This window comes from Elaeis guineensis, chromosome 1 (genome assembly GCF_000442705.2).
Source record: "Elaeis guineensis isolate ETL-2024a chromosome 1, EG11, whole genome shotgun sequence".
Taxonomy (NCBI): domain Eukaryota; kingdom Viridiplantae; phylum Streptophyta; class Magnoliopsida; order Arecales; family Arecaceae; genus Elaeis; species Elaeis guineensis.
The window spans coordinates 163,629,355-163,649,494 of NC_025993.2; the positions used below are offsets into that span (position 1 = coordinate 163,629,355).

Consider the following 20,140-nt stretch of genomic DNA (forward strand, 5'->3'; position numbering starts at 1 on the left):
CCTTCTACTGTCAGAGAGAGAAGAGGCTATCAAAATTCTTTGGTTGAGTTTAGCTGCTATCAAAATAGGTTACAAATAGTCTGCTGAGCTGCTCAATTAAATGAATGGACCCAAGTTGGAGTCCTGAGCACCATGCTCGTGCCGACTTTCTGAGGGTGGTCGGGAAGGTGAGACAAAAGAGGGCTTCTAAGGCATCTTGCAGGATCATGAGGATTTTGTAACCTTACATATGATCAAGGAGATATGTGAAATTGTCATATGGCTCCAGCTGACGTATCTTGAACCAATTCAGGATCGGTTCATACAGAATGGTCTAAGAGAATGATGGTTGGGAATTAAAATTGAGGTCATCATTGCTTCAATGATGTTCACTCTGAACTTCACCAAGGCAATGCTCAATGTCTTGGACTCTCTTCTTGAGCTCTTCTTCTAGCCGAGAGCTCTGGGGCCTAGAGGAGTAGGCTGAGGCTGAGTTGCCAGCGAAAGAAGAGCTCCTCAAATGTGCCTCATTCTTTAAGCTCCATTGGGAGGGAGAGCGATCTACAAAGGTAGTAGAATGATTGGAGTGCCATCGGAAGATGGATCTCAAGCTCTGGGAGCGAGATTGCCAACCACAGCAAGAAGGAACCTTCTGGAGATTTGGCTCCACCCGCTGTTGTTGTTGCTTCATCATTTGTTGGAGTCATTGCACAATACTGGTCAGTGCATGGATCTGATGAGCCAGGGCATCGAGAGGTCGTGGATCTATTGTAGTAGGAGGTTGCATTGCAATAGACCCACGAACAGCACTGTTATGACTATGATGGATGGATTATCGGTGGGAGGCAATGAAGTTCTACACTCTAGTCCGCACTATACTTTCTTTCTCTCAAAAAAGGAGCTATACTCTTCCTCTAACATCAATCTGTTGCCGCAAAGCTTTGGAAGATGGTTGAGATGGTTGAAGATAGATGTCGCCTGAGATTCGGGACGTAGAAGAGAACATGTGAGAAAAGTTCATACTTGCTGGAGGTATTTCGATAGGGGATCCTCTAATGGTTAAGTCAGCCAAAACTTTGAAAACAGTAAAGAAAAAAGAAAGAGAGGTTGTGGGAGAGCAGAATGCCCTTCTCCTAGTCCTCCCCATTTAGTTTGCTTACCTTGAGGTTTCCTTCGTATCTTTTTTGTTTGAAGGTCGAGCTTGTAGGCTATTAGTCGAAATTTATAGGTTTGTCAGACCTAATTCTCTAAACTGTTAGGCCACATTCTGATCATTTATTTAAAGAAAAATCTGCCCACTAACCATAAGATCAAGGTTGTTAGTTATGGATATTTATCACGTGCTTCATCCAGATGGTCCGTTGAGCTGATAGTCTGAAATGGGTGTGGGATCATGGTCTCAAACCTACATCTGGTGTGGCTTCATCAAGTCATTTTGGATGCTCACCATGGGAACGATTGATCCAGTTAGTAGGTCACCTCTATAATAGGGTCTATGCGTTGCTATATTCAAATTCCAAGCATCTCATGTTTGGCTATGATTATTTCTTGGATAAATAATTCAAATGCTAATGGGTCTCGTATTAGCCCTTTTTGAGGGATATTTTGTAGATGAAAGGACAATTATGGGCATTCAAGGCTACTTATAACTATAGAGAAAATAATTAAATAGCTGATTATTTGGCTTCAATATGCAAATGGACTAGTGTGTGCTATGGTAGTACTTAGGTTTAGGCTAGTTGGCTTGTTTGCTAAGAGCCGATGCCTTAAGTATTTCTTATTTTAAGTCTTAATTTGAGGTTTGTCGCTATTTCTGTACAAAAAAAACATTATCTTTTTTTTTTATAGAACCCACCTAATGAATAATTATTAAAAAGTTGAGTTGTTAATTTCTTCCATCCCTCCTCTCTCTCTCTCTCTCATTTCTACTTTTCTCTCTTCTCCAATGAACAAGTGTACCTTTGACCATATAAAGACCTCCATCATAACCAATTATTGCAACTCTTCATCGGCTTCCTCTCTTCCTTGTCACTCTTCTCTTCTAATCAAACCTCAAGACCTTAGATCTACTTGAAATCGAAGTCTTTCTTAGCATCACTATCTTTGTCATGTCAAGATGATACTATGAACAATAGGTTGAGTTTATCACCAGAGATCTTGAGAAGCAACACAAAATCAAGCAAGTATTAATGAATAATTAAGGAGATTTAGGTGAATATTACTTGGACATATATCATGAATTTAAAAAATAATAATATTGAGTATATATTATCTCAGCTTGGGATATTTATAGAGAAAGTATAAGATATAAATTAATAAAATAATAAATATGTATTTATCAATTATTGGATATTAATCAACTCTCTGATAAAGTTCAATGTATATTAGTTGGCCATGTACCACATATTAGGAAAATAATTACTACCTTAATTTAAGATACGCATCAATAAAATTTAAGATATCCATTGGTAATATAATGGGTGTGTACACATCGCCATTAAGTCGGTTGCCAATTGGGACACGGACCATGGGTCTCCTTCTTTTTTTTTTTTTGGTAGAAAAGGAATCTACTAGATTAATAGATAATATAAAATAAAAGTTTCAAAGTTACATACAGCATGTAGAATAGCTCCCACTCAGAATACATATAAGAAAGAGTGGCAAAATACATAAAATAGGAAATTCAATAGTCTCAAGCTCTTCATAGAAATCACATCCATCAGGATGGCCATATTGCTTGAAATTGACAATCTGCTGGAGTATATATGATGCAAACAATCATCAACAGGACAAACGTCATCAGAGCATATTAGAAAATAGGAGCAATAGTGAGACAAAGAGCCCATGAAACTATATTGCTTGAAATAAGAGCATGTAGCTGAAAAGCGTCTAGAAAGCCAATGATCAGAACAAGCTCATGACACCAGACTTGATGCAAGCTTTTGAGGATATGTGAAATAGAATCGGCAGCTCATAATATTGTCCTGTCATTTTCTGCATCTAATGGTGAAGAATAAATGTAAACCCATGCATAAAAATATTGAGTAGTTCTGAATGGCCAATATTATCTTTAGATCATAATTGATATCCATAAATAAGTTCTAGTGACAGCAGCATTTATACTATTTTTTAGAGTAATTGCAGCAGAACAGCCATTTTCTAGCTCAAATAGCTTCCAATACAACAATTTTAAGTAGGTTAGTAACATAGAATGAAGGAGGAAAATGATCTTCAATATACCAACAAAATACCCATGGCAAATATACGAGCTATTAAAAGAGTGAAACATAGTAATAATAGTACTGATGAGCAAGCAGACCCTATAGTGTTTAATATAATAGAGCCCTCCAAAAGAAAAGCCACTAAGAATACTTTCAGACTTCAAGACAGCATCCCATTGCTAGGTAAGTGTGGCCCAGTCCCAATGCTGAGTTGAAGAAATAGGCCAATTGCACCCCTGGTCTTTAGCTATAACATTGAGCCAACACTCCTAATAAATAGGATACAATAAACAATGGAGCAAAGTACACAAAAGTAAGAACTCCGAGGCATATTGGGTTCTTAACTTCTGATTCTTTCTTGCCGTCAACTAGTTAAAGTAGATGAGATACGGTGGAAGAAATAAGAGACAAGGAGAACACACAGCATTCATTTCCATACAGATGATCAGAAGATCATGAAACCTCATCATCATTCAAAACAAATTCCGCATGCATCTGCAATAAGAATACCAGCCAATTCAGAGCACACAGGGTCATGGGCATGGATTATAAAATCCATTTGCCTAGCCCGGTTAGCCAAAAAATCAGCAGCCACATTACCTCCCCTGTAAATATGAGTAGCTTTAAAAACCTATATTTGGTCCATCCATACCCTCAAGTCATTGATCATAGGGTAGGAGCTTCGAGCTTGTGCAAAATTATTAGATAACCAAGTAATAACTGTGCTTGAATCTCCTTCCACCCAAAGCCTAACTGTTGGAAAATATAACCTAAAGTCAATCGTCTATCTATAAATGATTGTACTCTTTATAAATTATATATGAATTATAAATTAATAAAAATTATTTGATAATTTCATCATAAATATTTACATCTTCTTATTGAACTCTTATGTTATGATGAAGTCTTTAGAATTACTTTCAATCGATAAAGAAGGATTTATCGTGCAGTTATTAAATTTGTTCGCGATTAAATGATACATTATTACTAGGACGATAACATTTACTAAGTATAGATTGTTGTGTGTCATACGAGTTAGTTGTCCTCATAATCAATGAATGTAGAGATATTGGTATGGTATACAGATAAATTATAGGAGTATATTTGTATTGAATGTGATCAAACTGTGGAGCGCTCTGCTGTCAAGAGCTGCTCATGAAGGATATGGGTATAAGTATCCCTCCGATCTGAGATCACCACGATGACTTGTAAGCAACTCACTATGCTTTAGTACCGGACTATCTGAATTTCTAATTCAGTAACAAAAAATTTTTAGACACAATCAAGTACTTGCAAAGTCTATGTGTGAGTCAAGATGGGATTGACCACTTCTGATTTCAGGAGATAATGCTACATTGTATTTCATTTAGTAAAATCTTGGCTAGGATAATCTTTGTGAGGAGTTACAGAATTTATAAGATTGAGACACAAATCGGATATATTAATCAAGAGTTAACAGTTTAACTCTAAAGTCATCCTGAGCATTGAGGGTCAAAAGAATGAATTATACGGTAACCATATGCCAAAAATTTTTGAATGTTGCTTTGCAACCATTCAGTCTATCCGGACGTCGGATATTATTGCTAGATAATCATTTCGATTAGTGCAGATATTTATTTTTGTGCTAACGATTTAGATTTGAATCTATGAGATCACACACAATAAAAATTTCTGTCTGATCAGATGATTGATCAACGATTGAGAATCGTTCAAGGGTATAATCATCAATATGATTGATGATTAACATTATGCAAAGATTGCGAAAGATTAATTTACTAATAGTTAGTAAATTATAGAAAGATTAATTAGTAATTAGAATACTGATTAGCTCAATTTGATTAAGTAATAAGATTCAAATCAAATCTAATTGAATTGAATTTGATTAGGTTTAACCCAATTAAGTTATAAGATGATCTAATTGCTAAGGAAGATTGATTCCTGATTTAATCAGGACTTGAGCTCGATTAATTTATGATTGGATTAGGATTTAATCAAGTTCATTTGGTACCTAATTAGATTAGATTCAGTCATCTAATTGGGTCTAACCTAATTTGATTTGGTTTATGACCAAATTGGGTTGAATCAAATTCAAATGAGTTTGAATTTTAAAACCCCTTGCGCCACCTCATCCCACGCCCTTCTCCTCTCCACACAAATTCAAAATTTGTGTGAGAAAAACTCCATGCCTTCATGCTCATGTCGCCCTCTCTTGGATAAGGATAAGATTGGCTGAGTTTAAATTCAAAAGGATTTTGAATTTGAATTAAAACTAATCTTCATCTTTATCTTAATCCACATCTTGTCGCCCACCATATATCCCATCCCATTTTGTGCGACAAAATAAATAAGGATTATCATTAAAATACTTCTGAGTGGGGTGTGTAATAGAGAGTGGGTGTGGATCTTCTATGCATGAAATAGAGGAAAATTATTTCTTCTTGGGCATGAGTCTTTTGAGTGGGTCCCTAGGATCCTATTCTTGGGCTTCGGGAAGAGAAAAAAGTGAGAAGAGAGCGTATCTCATCTTCACATTTTTCCACCACTTCATCCTCTTAAATCCATCTTCAGCTTCGAAAGAGTTTGTAAGATTTGAAGAGGGGCATAGATCAGCCATCAAGAGGATTTCTATGTGAGCTAACACTTCCGAGAGATCGATCAGTTTGAAATTTTATGTAGACATCCTGCAGAGGCCAGACAATCTATGTGACTATCATGCAACTAGAAGAACCTCAGATCCACTATAATCAACTATGGTGATCTTCGACTCACGCTCAAATATTTGGTTCAGAACTCAATGATCATATCAATTAGATCTATGATTTTTGCTTTCTAATTTTGTATGCATATTATGTCATATCATTGATCCTAGCATAGGCTATTTTAGATTAGATCTAATACATACTAGATTAATTTAATTAATCTAGAGTGTTTTGCTATGTTATATTTCGAAAAAATTTTGAAATGCATGTACTAAACCGCCTACAGTTTTTCATCATTAACAGCATTTAAATCAAGCACTGCTACCTTTATCCCAAGCCAAACAGTTGTCAATTCAGCAAAGGGGATCGATGAGGGCGGCAGCTGTCTGCCTCCAGCTTCAGCTTGAACAGAGGCGTCAAAATTGAGTTTAAGAAAACCATGGTAGGAGGAAGCCAACCCACTTGCTTAGTTGTGGATGCATGAAAATTAGATGACATACTAGCTTCCCAATGCCATGACTGTTCCCCAACCTGCATAGAAAATGTTAGGAGCCCTAAATAGGATAGAAGAGCCAATGCCTTATGAGCCTCATGAGCAGGAGTATGATTTACATTCTGAAAAACCCTTTCATTTTGAGTAGTCCAGTGTTACCAAATAACATATGCAATACAATTTTTAACATTATTATCAACCACAGAAGTAGCCAAAGTATTTTCTAAATCAATCAAAGAAGAAGGCCTGATCACAAAATGACACAGCTTCTATATATTCCCAGCACTGCTTTGCAAATGAGCATCCAACCATAATATGGTGGCAGTCCTCAATCTCAGTTAGACAAAGGTCACAGTATTGTATATTCGTAGGAATTATATGCCTCTTATATAATAATTCCTTGCAAGAGATCCGTCTCCACACCAACTTCCATAAGAAAGTTTTAACTCTCATAGGGATCTGTAACTTCCATATCCAGTAAAAGGATCTATCTGTAGCAGTGGTCACTGTGTCATGCATTGTCTGCAAAATATCTTTCAAGGTAACATGGTTGGCTCTAGTCTTCCAAGCAATAGAATCTGGCCATAGCCCATGAGCCACAGGCACTTTATTAATTAATTTTATCAAATCATCAGAAAATATGGTTGCAAGAGTGTCGGCATTTCATATATGAGTAGGAGACAACAATTGATTCACTTTCATACTGGTAAGATCAGCATCCATATTTATATAAGTTGGCCAATATTCCAGTGGAGTTAGAGTAATCCAGGGGTCATGCATTACATCAATGCTCTAACCAGAACCCAAATTATAGATGAACTGAAATTGGATATGATTTCCATATGCAGCAATTTTAGCCCAAATATCAGAACATTTTGCTAGCTTATTACAAGAATGCCAACTCCCTTTAAAGTTATATTTGGCACTTACAACCTGAGCCCACATAGTATGAGGAGAGAGAACCAACTTGGCAGCTAATTTGGCAATTAAAGCTTGTTTTCTCATTCTTAAAGAGACCAATCCTAAGCCTTCCTGGTCCTTTGGAGCACAGATATGATCCGAAGACATGATATGTATACCCTTGCTATCCATTGGGTGACCCCACAAAAAAGTTCGAAACTCTTTCTCAATATTTGTTAGCAAAAAATTTGAGACATTAACCAAAGATAGGCAATGTGTGGGGGTAGAAAAGAGCACAGATTGTAATAAAGTTAACCTCCCAGCAAAAGACAGGGTTCTCCATTTCCAGCTTTCCATCTTAGCCATCAAAGCCTCTAGGATAAAAGTGAAATCAGAGGCAATTAGCCTAGTGGTAGCAATAGGGACACCCAAATATTTTCAGGTTCCTCTTTTCTCCGATATTTGAAATATAGCTCGAATGGTATGCTTCAGTCTTCTAGATGAACTAAAAGTGATGTTAGATTTTTGGAGATTAATTGCTTGGCCAGAAATATTGCAATAAGCTTCCAAAATAGCTTTAAGGCATAGACTATCTTTTACAGTAGCCCTAGCAATTAGGAGTATGTTATCCACATAAAAGATATGTGAGAAAGATGGTCCATCACACTGAGGTTTAAAATTTGCAGAAGCTAAGCGTGAACAGCAACCTTTAAAAGGATGGAAAGAACCTCAGAGCTGAAAATAAACAAATATGGAGATAATGGACACACTTGTCATAATCCTCTCAAAGTGGTGAACCATTCATTGGATTACCATTAATCAAGAGAGCAAATTGAGCTTCAGACATATAAATCTAGATCCAATCAATTATTCTAGGATGAAAGCCAAAATTCTATAGAACTCTAATTAAGAAGGATCAATGAATTCTATCATATGCCTTTTTCATATCAATTTTGAGAGTCATCAAGCTATGATTTTATAGAGCCTTCCATATTGATTGAATGAGCTCTTGTCCTAACAAAATGTTCTCAACCATTCTCCTACCTGGAACAAATGCCCCTTGTTCTATAGACACCAAGCTTGGGAGTAATTTTTGTCACAATTTTATAAATCATGTTACAATGGCTAATGGGGCAATAGTCATTAACACTAGAAGGATTTTTTTTTTTTTGGCACCAAGACTATGAAAGTCTTTTTCCAGCTGGTTGGCATTTGAGCATAAGCAAAAATGAATTTAATAGCATCAATAACCTCTTAGTTGACTATATGCTAGAATTTTTGATAGAAGAAAGCTTGAAAACCATTTGACCCTGGAGCTTTATTAGAGTTCATTTCTCGAATAGCTTTAACTATCTCTTCTTCTGTGACCTCCTTTGTCATGTGTTGATTTTGAACATGAGACAATGAAGGTAAGCCCATAGGTAATACCGCCTCATCTACTCCAGCTTGAGCCTGCCATCGGAGTTGAAAGTGGTTCAAAAGCACCAGACTAATAACTCCCTCTTCCACAGTCAAAACATCCCTATCATCCACAATACTCGAAATTTGATTTTTTTCTTCTTCACAATATTGTAGAGCAGTGGAAGAACTTAGTATTTGCATCTCTTTCTTTGATCCAACTAATCTTTGCTTTTTGCCTCCAAATGACCTCTTGCTTATGTAAGTTAGCATTATATTGCTGCAGTAAATATAACAATTGTTGATGCTCAGACCAAGATAAACCCCCATTAAGAGCCTCCTTTATTTGCAGATTATAGATTTGATCATTCAGTCTTTTAGTAGTAGTAAAAATATTTTTTATGGATTTTTTCCACCGCCTAATGGCAACCTTAGTATTGTGTAGTAACTTAATAAGTTTATCTCCAAAAGAGTAATTTCCTTCGCACCTCCAAGCCGCAGTTATAGCTTGCTGGATACTATCACAATACATCCACATTTTTTCAAATCTAAAAGGTGCCTTTCTATTCTTCCTGCTTTCAGAAATATTTAGGAGCAAAGAGCAACGATTAGAGGCAAATCTTGTTAAATGTAACAATCGAGATTCGAAAAACAAATCAATTCAGCTCTCCGAGGCAAAGGTTATATCCAATCTCTCCCAAACTCGTGCGGCTCCCAGTTGATTGTTGCACTAAGTATAAGCCGATCCTTGATAACCCAAATCAACAAATTCAGTTTGCTCAAAAAATCTTCTAAACTCCCGAATCGACTGATCCATCTTAAAAGGTCTACTGTCTTTCTTATCTTCAGCCTTCAGAATACAATTAAAATCTCCAATGATTAGGGTTGGCAGATGAAGAGAATTTGCTAAGCTAATCTGTTCACACAGTAGAGTGCGCTCTACAGCACAAGTACTTGCATAGACCACAACCATTAGTCAGGTAGGATTAGAATCGGCAGAAATAACACCAAAAATAATCTGTCCGTTCATATGATAGAAGTCAATTTCTCCTACCCTACCCCACCAAGTTACTACAATTTCACCAGACAAATCTCTAGCAGAAAGAAGATAAACGCCCCAAGCAGGACTCATTAGTCTTTGAATTCCAATAATTATACTTGCAGATAGTTTTGTCTCAAGAAAATCACAAATATCTAGGTTATGCTGCCTCACTAAAGTTCTGGAATAATTGACAAATGAGGATTTGGCAGCACCCTGACAGTTTCAGGTAAGAATCCTTATGATGAATAAGGAAAGGAGGAAGCCTATCCCCCGACATCCCCAAAGAAATATCTACATGGACCTTGAGATCCAAACGGACCCCATTCAACATCCAAACCACTCTGACTAGACTGAGATGATGAGTGACTCATACAACACTTATCCCCTTCTACAACGGACTTCAATTTTTGGATATAAGTATAGTGGTTACCTGATTCTGTACTTGTAGATGGGTTGGCCTTGCCGTCATTTGTACTCCCATCTTGAGCCTTAGAATACCGTATCTTTGCCTTCAATTCTCTGGTTTGCTCAATAATTCTTCCCCCAGTTGGCCTCTAAACTTCCTTTACCCCATGAGACTTCTTGGCATTATTTACTGGAGAATATAACACTATTTGTTTAGATATCTCTATATCAGTTGATGCCTCCTCCCGCACAATCACTTTAGATGTCGGTCGAGATTTAGAGCCTAGAGAACCACTCTTGGATACAGATTTCTTATGTAAACACTTTCTTTTCTCTTTTAGTGAACCCATCCCTGAAGTATCACCCTGAGCAGATGAGGAGGAACTTATATCCATTGGCTGGACCATAGGTTCATCAAGTTCTCCCATTAAAGGGGCAAATCTCAATCCTTGTCCCTTATCAAGTTCCTGCTCTGGGGGTTTAGTTTTGGTTGGCGAAGCCTTCTTTGCTTGTTTTTTAGGTTGCATCCAAGGAGCCACAGAGAATCCCCCCTAATTAGCCAAGTTAGGGTTTGGCCTCACATTATTGTTGTTTGGGGTAGCAACTGGTATCCTGGTCGCCCTAATCCATGGCCCATACACTTGCTTAATTCTATGCTCTCTGGCAGCCGTGAACAGCCATAATCCGCTACTACTGTAACTATCCGGCCACAGGTATAATATATCTTTGATAAATCTTCATACATAAACTCCTGCTAGATAGTAGCATCCTTTACCTTGACCTTCATTCTCAAGCAGATCGGCTGATCAGCAGAATAAGCAAACAAATTTTAGGAAACCCCATACGTGAGGATGCCTCTGTACATTCATCAAGGAATAAGGGTTTACCTGCCACTGATACAATTCTCAGTATCTTCTCCTTATCCCATAATTCAATTGATAATTCTAGCAATCGGACCCAAACCCTAGTTTGTTTGATAGAATCATGATTGGGTTTAAAGTTCGGCCGTCAGTCCTTCAGAGCAAGTAGCTGCCCTGCCAAGAACCAAGGCCCTTTCTCCAACACCCTTTGCTTTATCTCCTTTGAAGGTAGTCTAAACATGAGGACACCCTCAAAAATAGATGAAATCTGAAAATTGCCCTCCACATTCCATCAGAGTTTAAACTCCTTTTGCACAAAGTCTACTAAAAAATCTTTTCCAAGAAACCTACCCAGCAGAGCCATTTTCAACTGTGAGACAGCTAAATTGCTTTTCTCCTCCGAGAACACAACCACCCGGCTGAATCTCTCTTCTAGCATGACGATATCTTCCGTCGAAGCTCGGGAGGTTTTCCATCGAAAGTACCTAGATCTTTGGATAATCTGTGCGCAGGATCTTCCAACCTCCACTGCATCTTCTCCCCTAGCCGAGGTACCAGTTAGAAAAATTCTATCTCGATCTGTAGTCTTGCTTCTCTCTGCCATCGAAGACGACTGATCTAATATAGCCACCGCTGTTGAAGATGAAAAATTATTTTTTTTTCTAATTTTGTGCTCTCTTTTTTTTTCTTCGATCAAGATTTTCGAACCCTGGTTACAGCTTTCCCCTTCTCACCCATACCGCTGTTTCTCACTCATAACTGACTTCTTTCACGGGTCTCCTCCCTTCGACGAAACCCAATTGTCTGGCTCTCTCTCCCATCCACCGCCTTGATGCGAAGGACAGCACTAAATCCTTCCAGTCTCCGTTAACGGGGTCCGTTGTGTAATTTTCAATTTATTTTTTATGTATGTTGAGATTGGTGAGATGTGTACGTGGCACGTCAAGAGGCCCGCCCCAGATGTCACCCTCTGTATTGACCTCGCTAGAGGATTTTTGTCCGATCAGCTCGAGTGCCCTCCTACGCTTCTTTAGGTTCCTCTTCATTCTTTCCTGAACTGCACGACCAGACCCTCGATTCGATCCTCTCCTCCCGTTTCTTGATCTCGAAATCGCCTTTCCCGATCCTTGGTGTCGTTCGCGTAGCTTGATTTTCCCCGGTTTGATCTCGGTTGCGTCTTTTTTTTTTTTTTTGGGAGAATTCGAGGGATTTCGGTGCTGTTTGCGCGCGATGAGGAAGAGGGAGAGGGAGAATCCATGTGGCGTCTGCGGCCACTACCACAAGTATGAGGAGGGGGAGGTCTGTGGAGTGTGCGGCCATCGGATGCCGGCGGCGCAGGAGCGCTCGGTGCAACAGGACAGCGCCTTCCCCTCAGAGATCCTCAAAGATCTCCTCTATCTAGGAAGCTATGACAACGCGTCCAGGGGGGAGCTCCTCAAGACCCTCGGCATCTCCCGCATCCTTAATGTAAGTAAATCTTGAAACCGGTACTATTCTTGGGAGATTTCACAAGCATTCACATGCTTTAAACTGATTTTTTTGGTACTTCTATCGAAAAAAAGAATAAGAAATTTGGTATTTTGTTATGATCATTATGGTAACTCGTTGTTACCTGGAACTCGGGCTTTAATTAGTGGTTCTTGGAACTCTATGTTGTGAAAATGGAAACTTTGGCATTTTATTTTTGATCAATAAGGACATATGAGTATTCCATACTTGGAATCAGAGCTTGGGACACTGTTTTTCTGTTGAGATTCCTGTTGGAAAAATTGGAGCTTTGTATACAGTTTTGTTTATTAAAGATTTGATTACTATACTGAACCAATGTGTACATTCATAAAGCTATGGTCGGGCATAACAAGGCAGAACGATTAAGTTGGAGTAGAACCCTTGCCTTGGTTGGGAGAGAAGAATAGGAGAGAAAAGAAAAGATGGGAGAGAAGGTTAATATTTTCTCTTGGTTGGAAGTTTTTTTATAAAAGAAAGGGAAAGAAAAGGAGAGAAACATAGGGAATACAAATCCCCTCAAATCTGCAATTTTTTTTCTCCTTCAAATCGAGCGCATTGGAGAGAAAGGAATTAATGCTTTATTTGGATTGGGGTACATGAGAGTTCAAAAGGGGAGGGGAGGGTAATGGAGGGGAAGAGAGGGGAGGGTAAGGGAATTAATGAATCCTTGTTTGGAGAGGGAGGGGAAGAGTAAAGAAAGGTGCATACCTTATCCTTATTTGGATACAAGGGTTAAAGGAGAAGTAGAAGAACATTTATATATATTTTGACAAATATATTCTTTCTCATTAATTGATATACTATTTAATGTTTGTGATATTTTGACAAATGTATGTTCCTTTTGATAAATATGCTTCTCAAATCTGCTCTATTTGATTCTTTTTTTTTGGCTTTCACATGAATCTATTCGAGAATGATTTTAGCTTTCTGAAATGTCCGTTCCGTTGTAGATGAGGGGACGACTATAGGGTTCTGAGTTGTGCGAAGAGCAAAGGAGCGGTTAGGAAGATAGAGTATATAATAGTCTAGTTGTAATTTTAAAATTTTATTAAGGATGAGTTAGGAAAGTAAAAATTAAGCGTGAACCTTCCTCTCCGTTACACCCCAAATCGGGGGTATAGAAAATTGAGTAATTGAGGGGTACGAAGGGGTTGAGGAAACCCTTCTCTACCCTTCTTTATCTTCAAAAAATTTTGCCAAATAGGGATTCATTCTTTATCCTTCCTTCCCCTCCCTTTATGAACTCCTGTGTACCCCCAATCCAAACAATATGTAAGAGTTAGTGAATCTTTTATAATTTTCATCTTACCCTTTTACTAATGAAGAATAAAATTAATATTACATTTCAATCCTAAGGCTTATTTCAAGCCTTCTACCTAAGCCTCCCATCCGATTGAGTTGGAAAAAATCAACGTAAACAAAAGGAAAGATAGAAAAAAAATTAAAAGATAAGATCTTTTCTCGGTTCCTTTCTTGGATTTATTGGGTTTTTTTCAAGGGTGTAATAGTAAAAGAAGATTGTAATATTTTTTTCTTTTCCTTTCTTCTTTGCTTCCAATCAAGAAAGGAAGAAATTATTTTCTTTTCTTTCTTTAAACTCCCAATACTTTCTTTCTTTTGTTTTTCTTTCTCTCCTTGCTAATATTTTCTTTTCTTTTCTTTTCTTCCCCAAACTCCCAACCAAGGCATAAAGCGGAAAACTCTTTTCCTCATACAATCTTTTTGATATCTATATGTTTATTGTTAGATAAACTTGTATTTTGGTTTTTGTTTTTTCCTTCCCAGTATATTGATTAGGTTTTCAGAAAAGTATGCAAAATCGATTTGAAATAAAAAGAGATATGGGTCCGCTCCCATATTAAGTTTAAATAGTGACTGACTAGACCATGGAGGCTAACAAGGAAAAAGAAAGCCCATAATGTGATAATTGCAAGGATGCTGGGATTCAACGCTTGACTGTATGTTGGGTTCATTATGAAAGATTTCAGGCTGTACAGAGGTTGGATTGCTGCTGCACCCATGAATGTAGCCTATCTTTATGGTGATAAAATGCAGTTTTTTTCTGAGATTGATTCATCCTTTCCCCATTTTGATTGGGTTTCATCAATATTGGATGGCCCACAATACTATTACCAAAACTTAGAAGGCTAACAAAAGAACGAGGAAAAGAATGCTCACATGGCATCATAGAATCCGACGTGTGCTTTTGGAGTGGTGGTTTTGGTGTAGGTAGATTTTATTTGAAAAACTGGAATTACAGGCAGTTCTTACGCTATGTGGGGATTTTGGGTGTTCTGTTAAATTGTTGCATTTCAAAGACCACTATATAATGTATTTACTTAGTTTTAGTAAAAGTTATTTTTTTGGGGGCATACATACCCTTGTAAAAGCTTACTGCATAATTACCTTCTGAAACTTACTATTTGCATTTGTACCCTTAAAATCATCATATCTTTGCGCAGATACTTTCCTGTTAGATTTTTGGCTGATGGTGCTAATAAATACTCTTTTGCATTAATGACCTTAAAAAGGTATATAAAAAGGTAGCTCTTTTTAGTACAGCCCGAATGTTAAATTTTTTAGGGTTATTAACATAGAAGGGTAATAGTATGAAATGGTACTTAAAATAATTTTTTGTTAATGCAGTCAGCCAAAATTCTAATGGGATGTATGTGAAAGGTATGTAGCAAATAGTGACTTTTTTTGGAGGTTACATGTGCAATGATCCATATTTGCAAGATTATATATTTAAAGAACCCTTTTCTGTAATTTAATTTTGTGATGTTCATTAGAAAATGTGTATGAATCTGGTTGTCTTTATAGTCCAGTCAAGAGAAAATAGAGGACTGGTGGAATGTTTTTGCTTTTGTTTTTTTTTTTTTTTTTTTAAAGGAGGGGAAGAGCCTTATCTAAACTTTCTTAAGATAAGAGAAGATGGAATTATGCTTCATTTAGAGTAAAGATGAAGTCATTGTCTTTATATGTTTTAATAGCAGACCTGTAGCACAACTTGGAAATGTCTTGGACATTTAAAGGATCAGGTTAACTACCTAAACTGATTATGTCCACTGGAAGCTGGACTTGACTCAACTCTAAGGATTAATATATCATGCTCCTTCAAGGGAGGATCAAACAAGACTAATACATAGAGAAATTAGACACATGACTATAGAAGGAAATACAAGGTTATACAGATGTCATATAATTTGGTATTTATAGAATTCTATAATTTTGTCACAATAACTGGTTAAAAGATTTATTCTTTTAGGAATGTATAAAAAAAATTACTTATATTATTTAAGCTGTTGTCGATCTTATTGATTGCATGCTTCAATCCAGTGTCTATGCACAACAAACAAATCAACAAATTGGCAATGCCTCAACATGAACATGGCTTTGAGCAACCTTTTTCTCATCAATTAACCAATGATGTTTCATCTGTGGAATAACATATTTCGAAGCTTGCTATTCACTATGTATCTGCTTCTATAATAGTCTTAGTTAGGTGTCGTACTCAATGAAAAATGGGAAATAGGTTATAGATACTGCACTTTCCTTTCATTGGGTTTATGTTCCTTTTTGTTATCATTTACATTGCAATCATGTTCGATCTAAAAAATTTGAAATCAGAAATGAGTTTATAGTTAGAATTTGGTATATGCTTTTAAATCTCAGCCAGGGGAGTGGTTGCTGCCATTATTTAAGATTATCCTGAATCACTTGTATGTTGTTTTATGTATGTGCAGACTGTGCCTGCATGCCAAAATCTATATAAGAATTCTTTCACATATCATTGCCTCCAAGATGACAAGCATTTACAATTTGACGATGCAATCCAATTTTTAGGTATGCTTTGTGATTCTTTTTTAATATATACGTCAGATCACAAGTTTTATTTAATTGCACATTTGAGTATCTGTTCAATTTTTATATATTGCTTTAATTAATTACAGTGAAAGATGTGAACTATGGAACTGTTTTCCTTGATGACAAGTTGTATTGACTTGTTACAGAAATAACAAGCTGTCAAGTCCCTTGTAACCCTTCATAACTTATATTTGTGGATGCATGCTCTTAGACTTATGATTAACTTTTATAATTGTGTATTCCTATTGTTGCAGTTATCCTTAAGAACTATTATCTTTATGAACTATTAAAAGCATACACCTTTAGACATCTCTTGCTTTTGACCATTTTTACTGATACATCCTAACTTTTGCATCCTTTTCTGATTTTGTCCACGCTGCTTCTGCTTCATACATCTCCATGCTGCCAATGATGGCCTTTATCCTATTGCCATCAACTTTGAGATATGTACACTTTTTTACTGTTGGGTGACAGTGGGGAGATAGCACTGGATATTCCATCATATTGAGTAGTTCACAAACTTTTTTCTCTCAACTTTTCTTCTGTATGTCTCTTATATGTCTGGGTCTCACTAGTTTGAGGAAAGGTAGGCAGGGGATTTAGCATCAGAAATTCCATCATATTGAGTAGTGCACTGTGTTCGCTCTTGATTTCTGTTTATATAACCTTCCTGTCATTACAACGACATGAAAGTTAGGAACGCATAACACGTGTTCATCATGTTAATTTGACCCAGAACTACATTGAAGTATTACTGCCTTGTTATATTGTTCTTCTATTTATTACTTCACGTGTCTCACTCAAATTATTTTGAGAAACACAAGCCTGACTTTCCTTCTGTACACACATTTGAGCTATCCATAACAATTATTCTGGCCTTTTTCTTGAGCCTAAACTATTGATATTAGCTAAATTTTCTAAGTAAATTTAACAATAATAGTGCTACTTTATTCTAGGAATATCAACCTTTGGTGTTCTTATTTTAAAATCTTTAATTGCTATATTGTTGAAAGATTAATGTATGAGAATGTATAAATGCTTAAAATCACATGATAGGTCATGAAAAAGGTGGTAATTTTGTTGGGCTGAAGCTAGGTTAGAGGGCATGAAGTAGAAATGTCAAGGTTGAGAAATAATTGTGAAAAAAATTGTTAAATTGGCATTTTTAATGGGCCTAGACCCTTTGTTAACCTTCCTATTTTTTTTTTCCACTTGTCACAAAAGAAGCAACCATTGACATTTAAGGAGTGGGAACAATTTGTAATTTGCTAATGTATTGTCGGGTTTATATTGTAAAAAAATTGACAAACAAGCCTCTTAAAGATAGGGAAAAAAAAAGAAAAAAGAGGCATGTGCTGAACTGAACTAATGAAAGTTGAGAAGATTGAAATTTGGAGTCTTTTTTAATCATCACAAAGAGGTTAGACCTAAGGATTTATGAGATTCTAGTTAATTGGCAATGTTAAACCATGTATACAAAAGATGATTGAGAGAAAACAATAATCTATGATTATAGGCAAGGTTTTGCGTCCCTATGGGATGGGGGTTCTCCTAGCCATCTCATCCCGTTCCTATGAGAAAACGGGACCGGGATGAGATCGGGACTCTAAAACCTATTCATGCAAGAAAAGAAGAAGAAAGAGGAAAGGAAGATGAAAAAAAGGAAAAAGTAGAAGGAAGGAAGAAGAAAAACAAAAGAAAGGAAGGGAGTAGAAAAAGAAAAGAAAGAAAGAAGGAAGAAAGGAAAGAGAAAGAAGAAGAAAAAGGAAAAGAAAGGAAGGGATGACAAAAATAAAGAAAAAAAAGGAAAAAAAAGAATGTAGAAGGAAAAGAAAGAAGAAGGAAGAAAAGAAAGGAAAAAAAAGGAAAAAAGAAGAAAAAAGAGACAGAGATGCATGACCGGGACGGAACAGTGGAGTGTCCCATTCCATAGAGATATCGGGACACCTCCGTTCCAAAAGATTTAAAACCTTGATTATAGGCGTTTAGAAATTTCATATTAAAGGATATCGTGAGAGGCAACTGTTAGTGGAATTCTATATACAATGAAAATAAAAAGTGTGCCTGATAAGGAGAGTGCTGAGTTTTGATCCACAATGGTAAAAGATGAGATTTTGATAAATTCTTTGACAAAGGGATAAGACAGATCGATGACTCTTGTTTATAGGTAATGTAGGCCTTATTGTTTATATGGTAATCTAGTAACCTCGTTTTATTTTCTAAGTATTTGGTTATGTCTCTAGATGACATTTCCATGCATAATTGCCTTTTGTGCTGTGCTGTCATTAAGGCATAACCTGTCTATGCAGGAAGGCGTGTTAATTGTCTGATCTTTTAATTAAACCTATCAATGGTCTTCCCCTCCCTCCCCCACAATTCCGTACTTCATATATTTTGTGATTGTTCTTCAACTTCTATTGTGTTGTTGGATAATAACCATTACCAAAGTTGGGTTCTCTTGGCATATTTGCAGCTGATATAGGTTTTGTTTAAATTTTGTTATTGGATATTCTAATGCAGAGCAATGTGAAAGGGACAAGGCACGTGTTCTTGTTCACTGCATGTCAGGAAAAAATAGGTTTGTTTCTATAACATTTCTGAGTTTATACGTTATCCATGTAAGCTTCTTGTATATACACCATTGCATCATCTCCTTTTGACAGGTCACCAGCTATTGTAATAGCCTACTTGATGAAAAGTAAAGGATGGCGATTTGCTCCAAGCTATCAGTGGGTTAAGCATCGTAGGCCTCTGGTGGAGTTGTCGCAAGGTTTGTCTTCTTCCCGGTAGATGTTTAGGAATATGGAGTCTGATATTTATAAACTTGCAATACACATCATGGGCTTTTCTTTATGGAAGTCAAAACTGAGGGTGGTTCTTATATCTGAAACAATTTCCTCTCCCTCTGTGCATGCGTGCGTTCGTGCACGCGCACGTGCGTGTGTTCGTCTCCACGTTGAGATGGGGAATGGACCTCTACTGGTTCATATCCCCAGAGGGAATGGCTATTTAATCTTCGATAAGATCGTTTGTAATTGTGGAAGACGAAGCATTATTTTCTTTGTTGAATATGGTCTCCCTAGTAGGTTGGTTGTTACCCTACTTCGAGTTAGCAGCCACAGTTCTTCGTGTAAACTGCTCATTTCATCAGGTGACTCATATATCATGATTCATGAATTGCAGCTGTCCATCAACAGTTGGTGGAGTTCGAGCAGAGAATATTTGGATCCAATGAGCCTGTGCCAGTCCAACCTCTGTCCCTATCAGATTCAATGCCATGTTTCGGGTTTGGGTATCCCAAGTCAATTGGTAATTCTCCAGTTCCAATGTTCAATCAGCCGGGCATGCCATCCATCTTCGAACGCACTGGTCCAAACACCACTCCCAGTAATTTTGTTTTTGGAGCTGGGAGGAATACGGAGCAGAAAATCGTGGAAAGCAGTGCTTTAAATGTCATCCCCCCAACTGGGAGTGAAACCCCAATGGACAGCTCGTAGAGAGTTCATACATCCTGTGTGCATCCTGTGTTGCCTGGCTAGGAGTTGTAGATGGACGTCTTACTTACATCTGAAGCATGGATATGAGGTAAAAATATTTTGCATTCCTCAGGTTTTGGTCCAGATTGTACTTTTAGAAAGAATGGATGGGGTAACTCGACTTCTTTTTGTAATTTGTGGAATCATATCACAGAACTGTAACTCTATTGTAATGCTCAAATAACTCCTTGTCTATATCAATGTTCATTATTCTGGAATTTTTATTCAAAA

At 37.0% G+C, this 20,140-nt stretch overlaps 1 protein-coding gene and 1 long non-coding RNA gene across 2 annotated transcripts; one reads left to right on the forward strand and one right to left on the reverse strand.

Moving 5' to 3' along the window:
* Nucleotides 1-2,547: 2,547 nt before the first annotated feature.
* LOC105039504 (uncharacterized) lies at nucleotides 2,548-11,811 on the reverse strand. Its single transcript, XR_003799932.2, has 2 exons — nucleotides 10,163-11,811; nucleotides 2,548-6,430 (listed from the first exon to the last, which is right to left on the reverse strand). It is a non-coding gene; the product is annotated as an uncharacterized lncRNA (long non-coding RNA).
* On the forward strand, nucleotides 11,800-20,140 carry LOC105039503 (protein-tyrosine-phosphatase IBR5). The gene is made up of 5 exons (XM_010915673.2): nucleotides 11,800-12,464; nucleotides 16,253-16,352; nucleotides 18,894-18,951; nucleotides 19,037-19,143; nucleotides 19,557-20,140. Exons 1-5 carry the CDS (start codon nucleotides 12,228-12,230, stop codon nucleotides 19,868-19,870), a joined length of 816 nt encoding a protein of 271 aa, XP_010913975.1. The 5' UTR covers nucleotides 11,800-12,227; the 3' UTR covers nucleotides 19,871-20,140.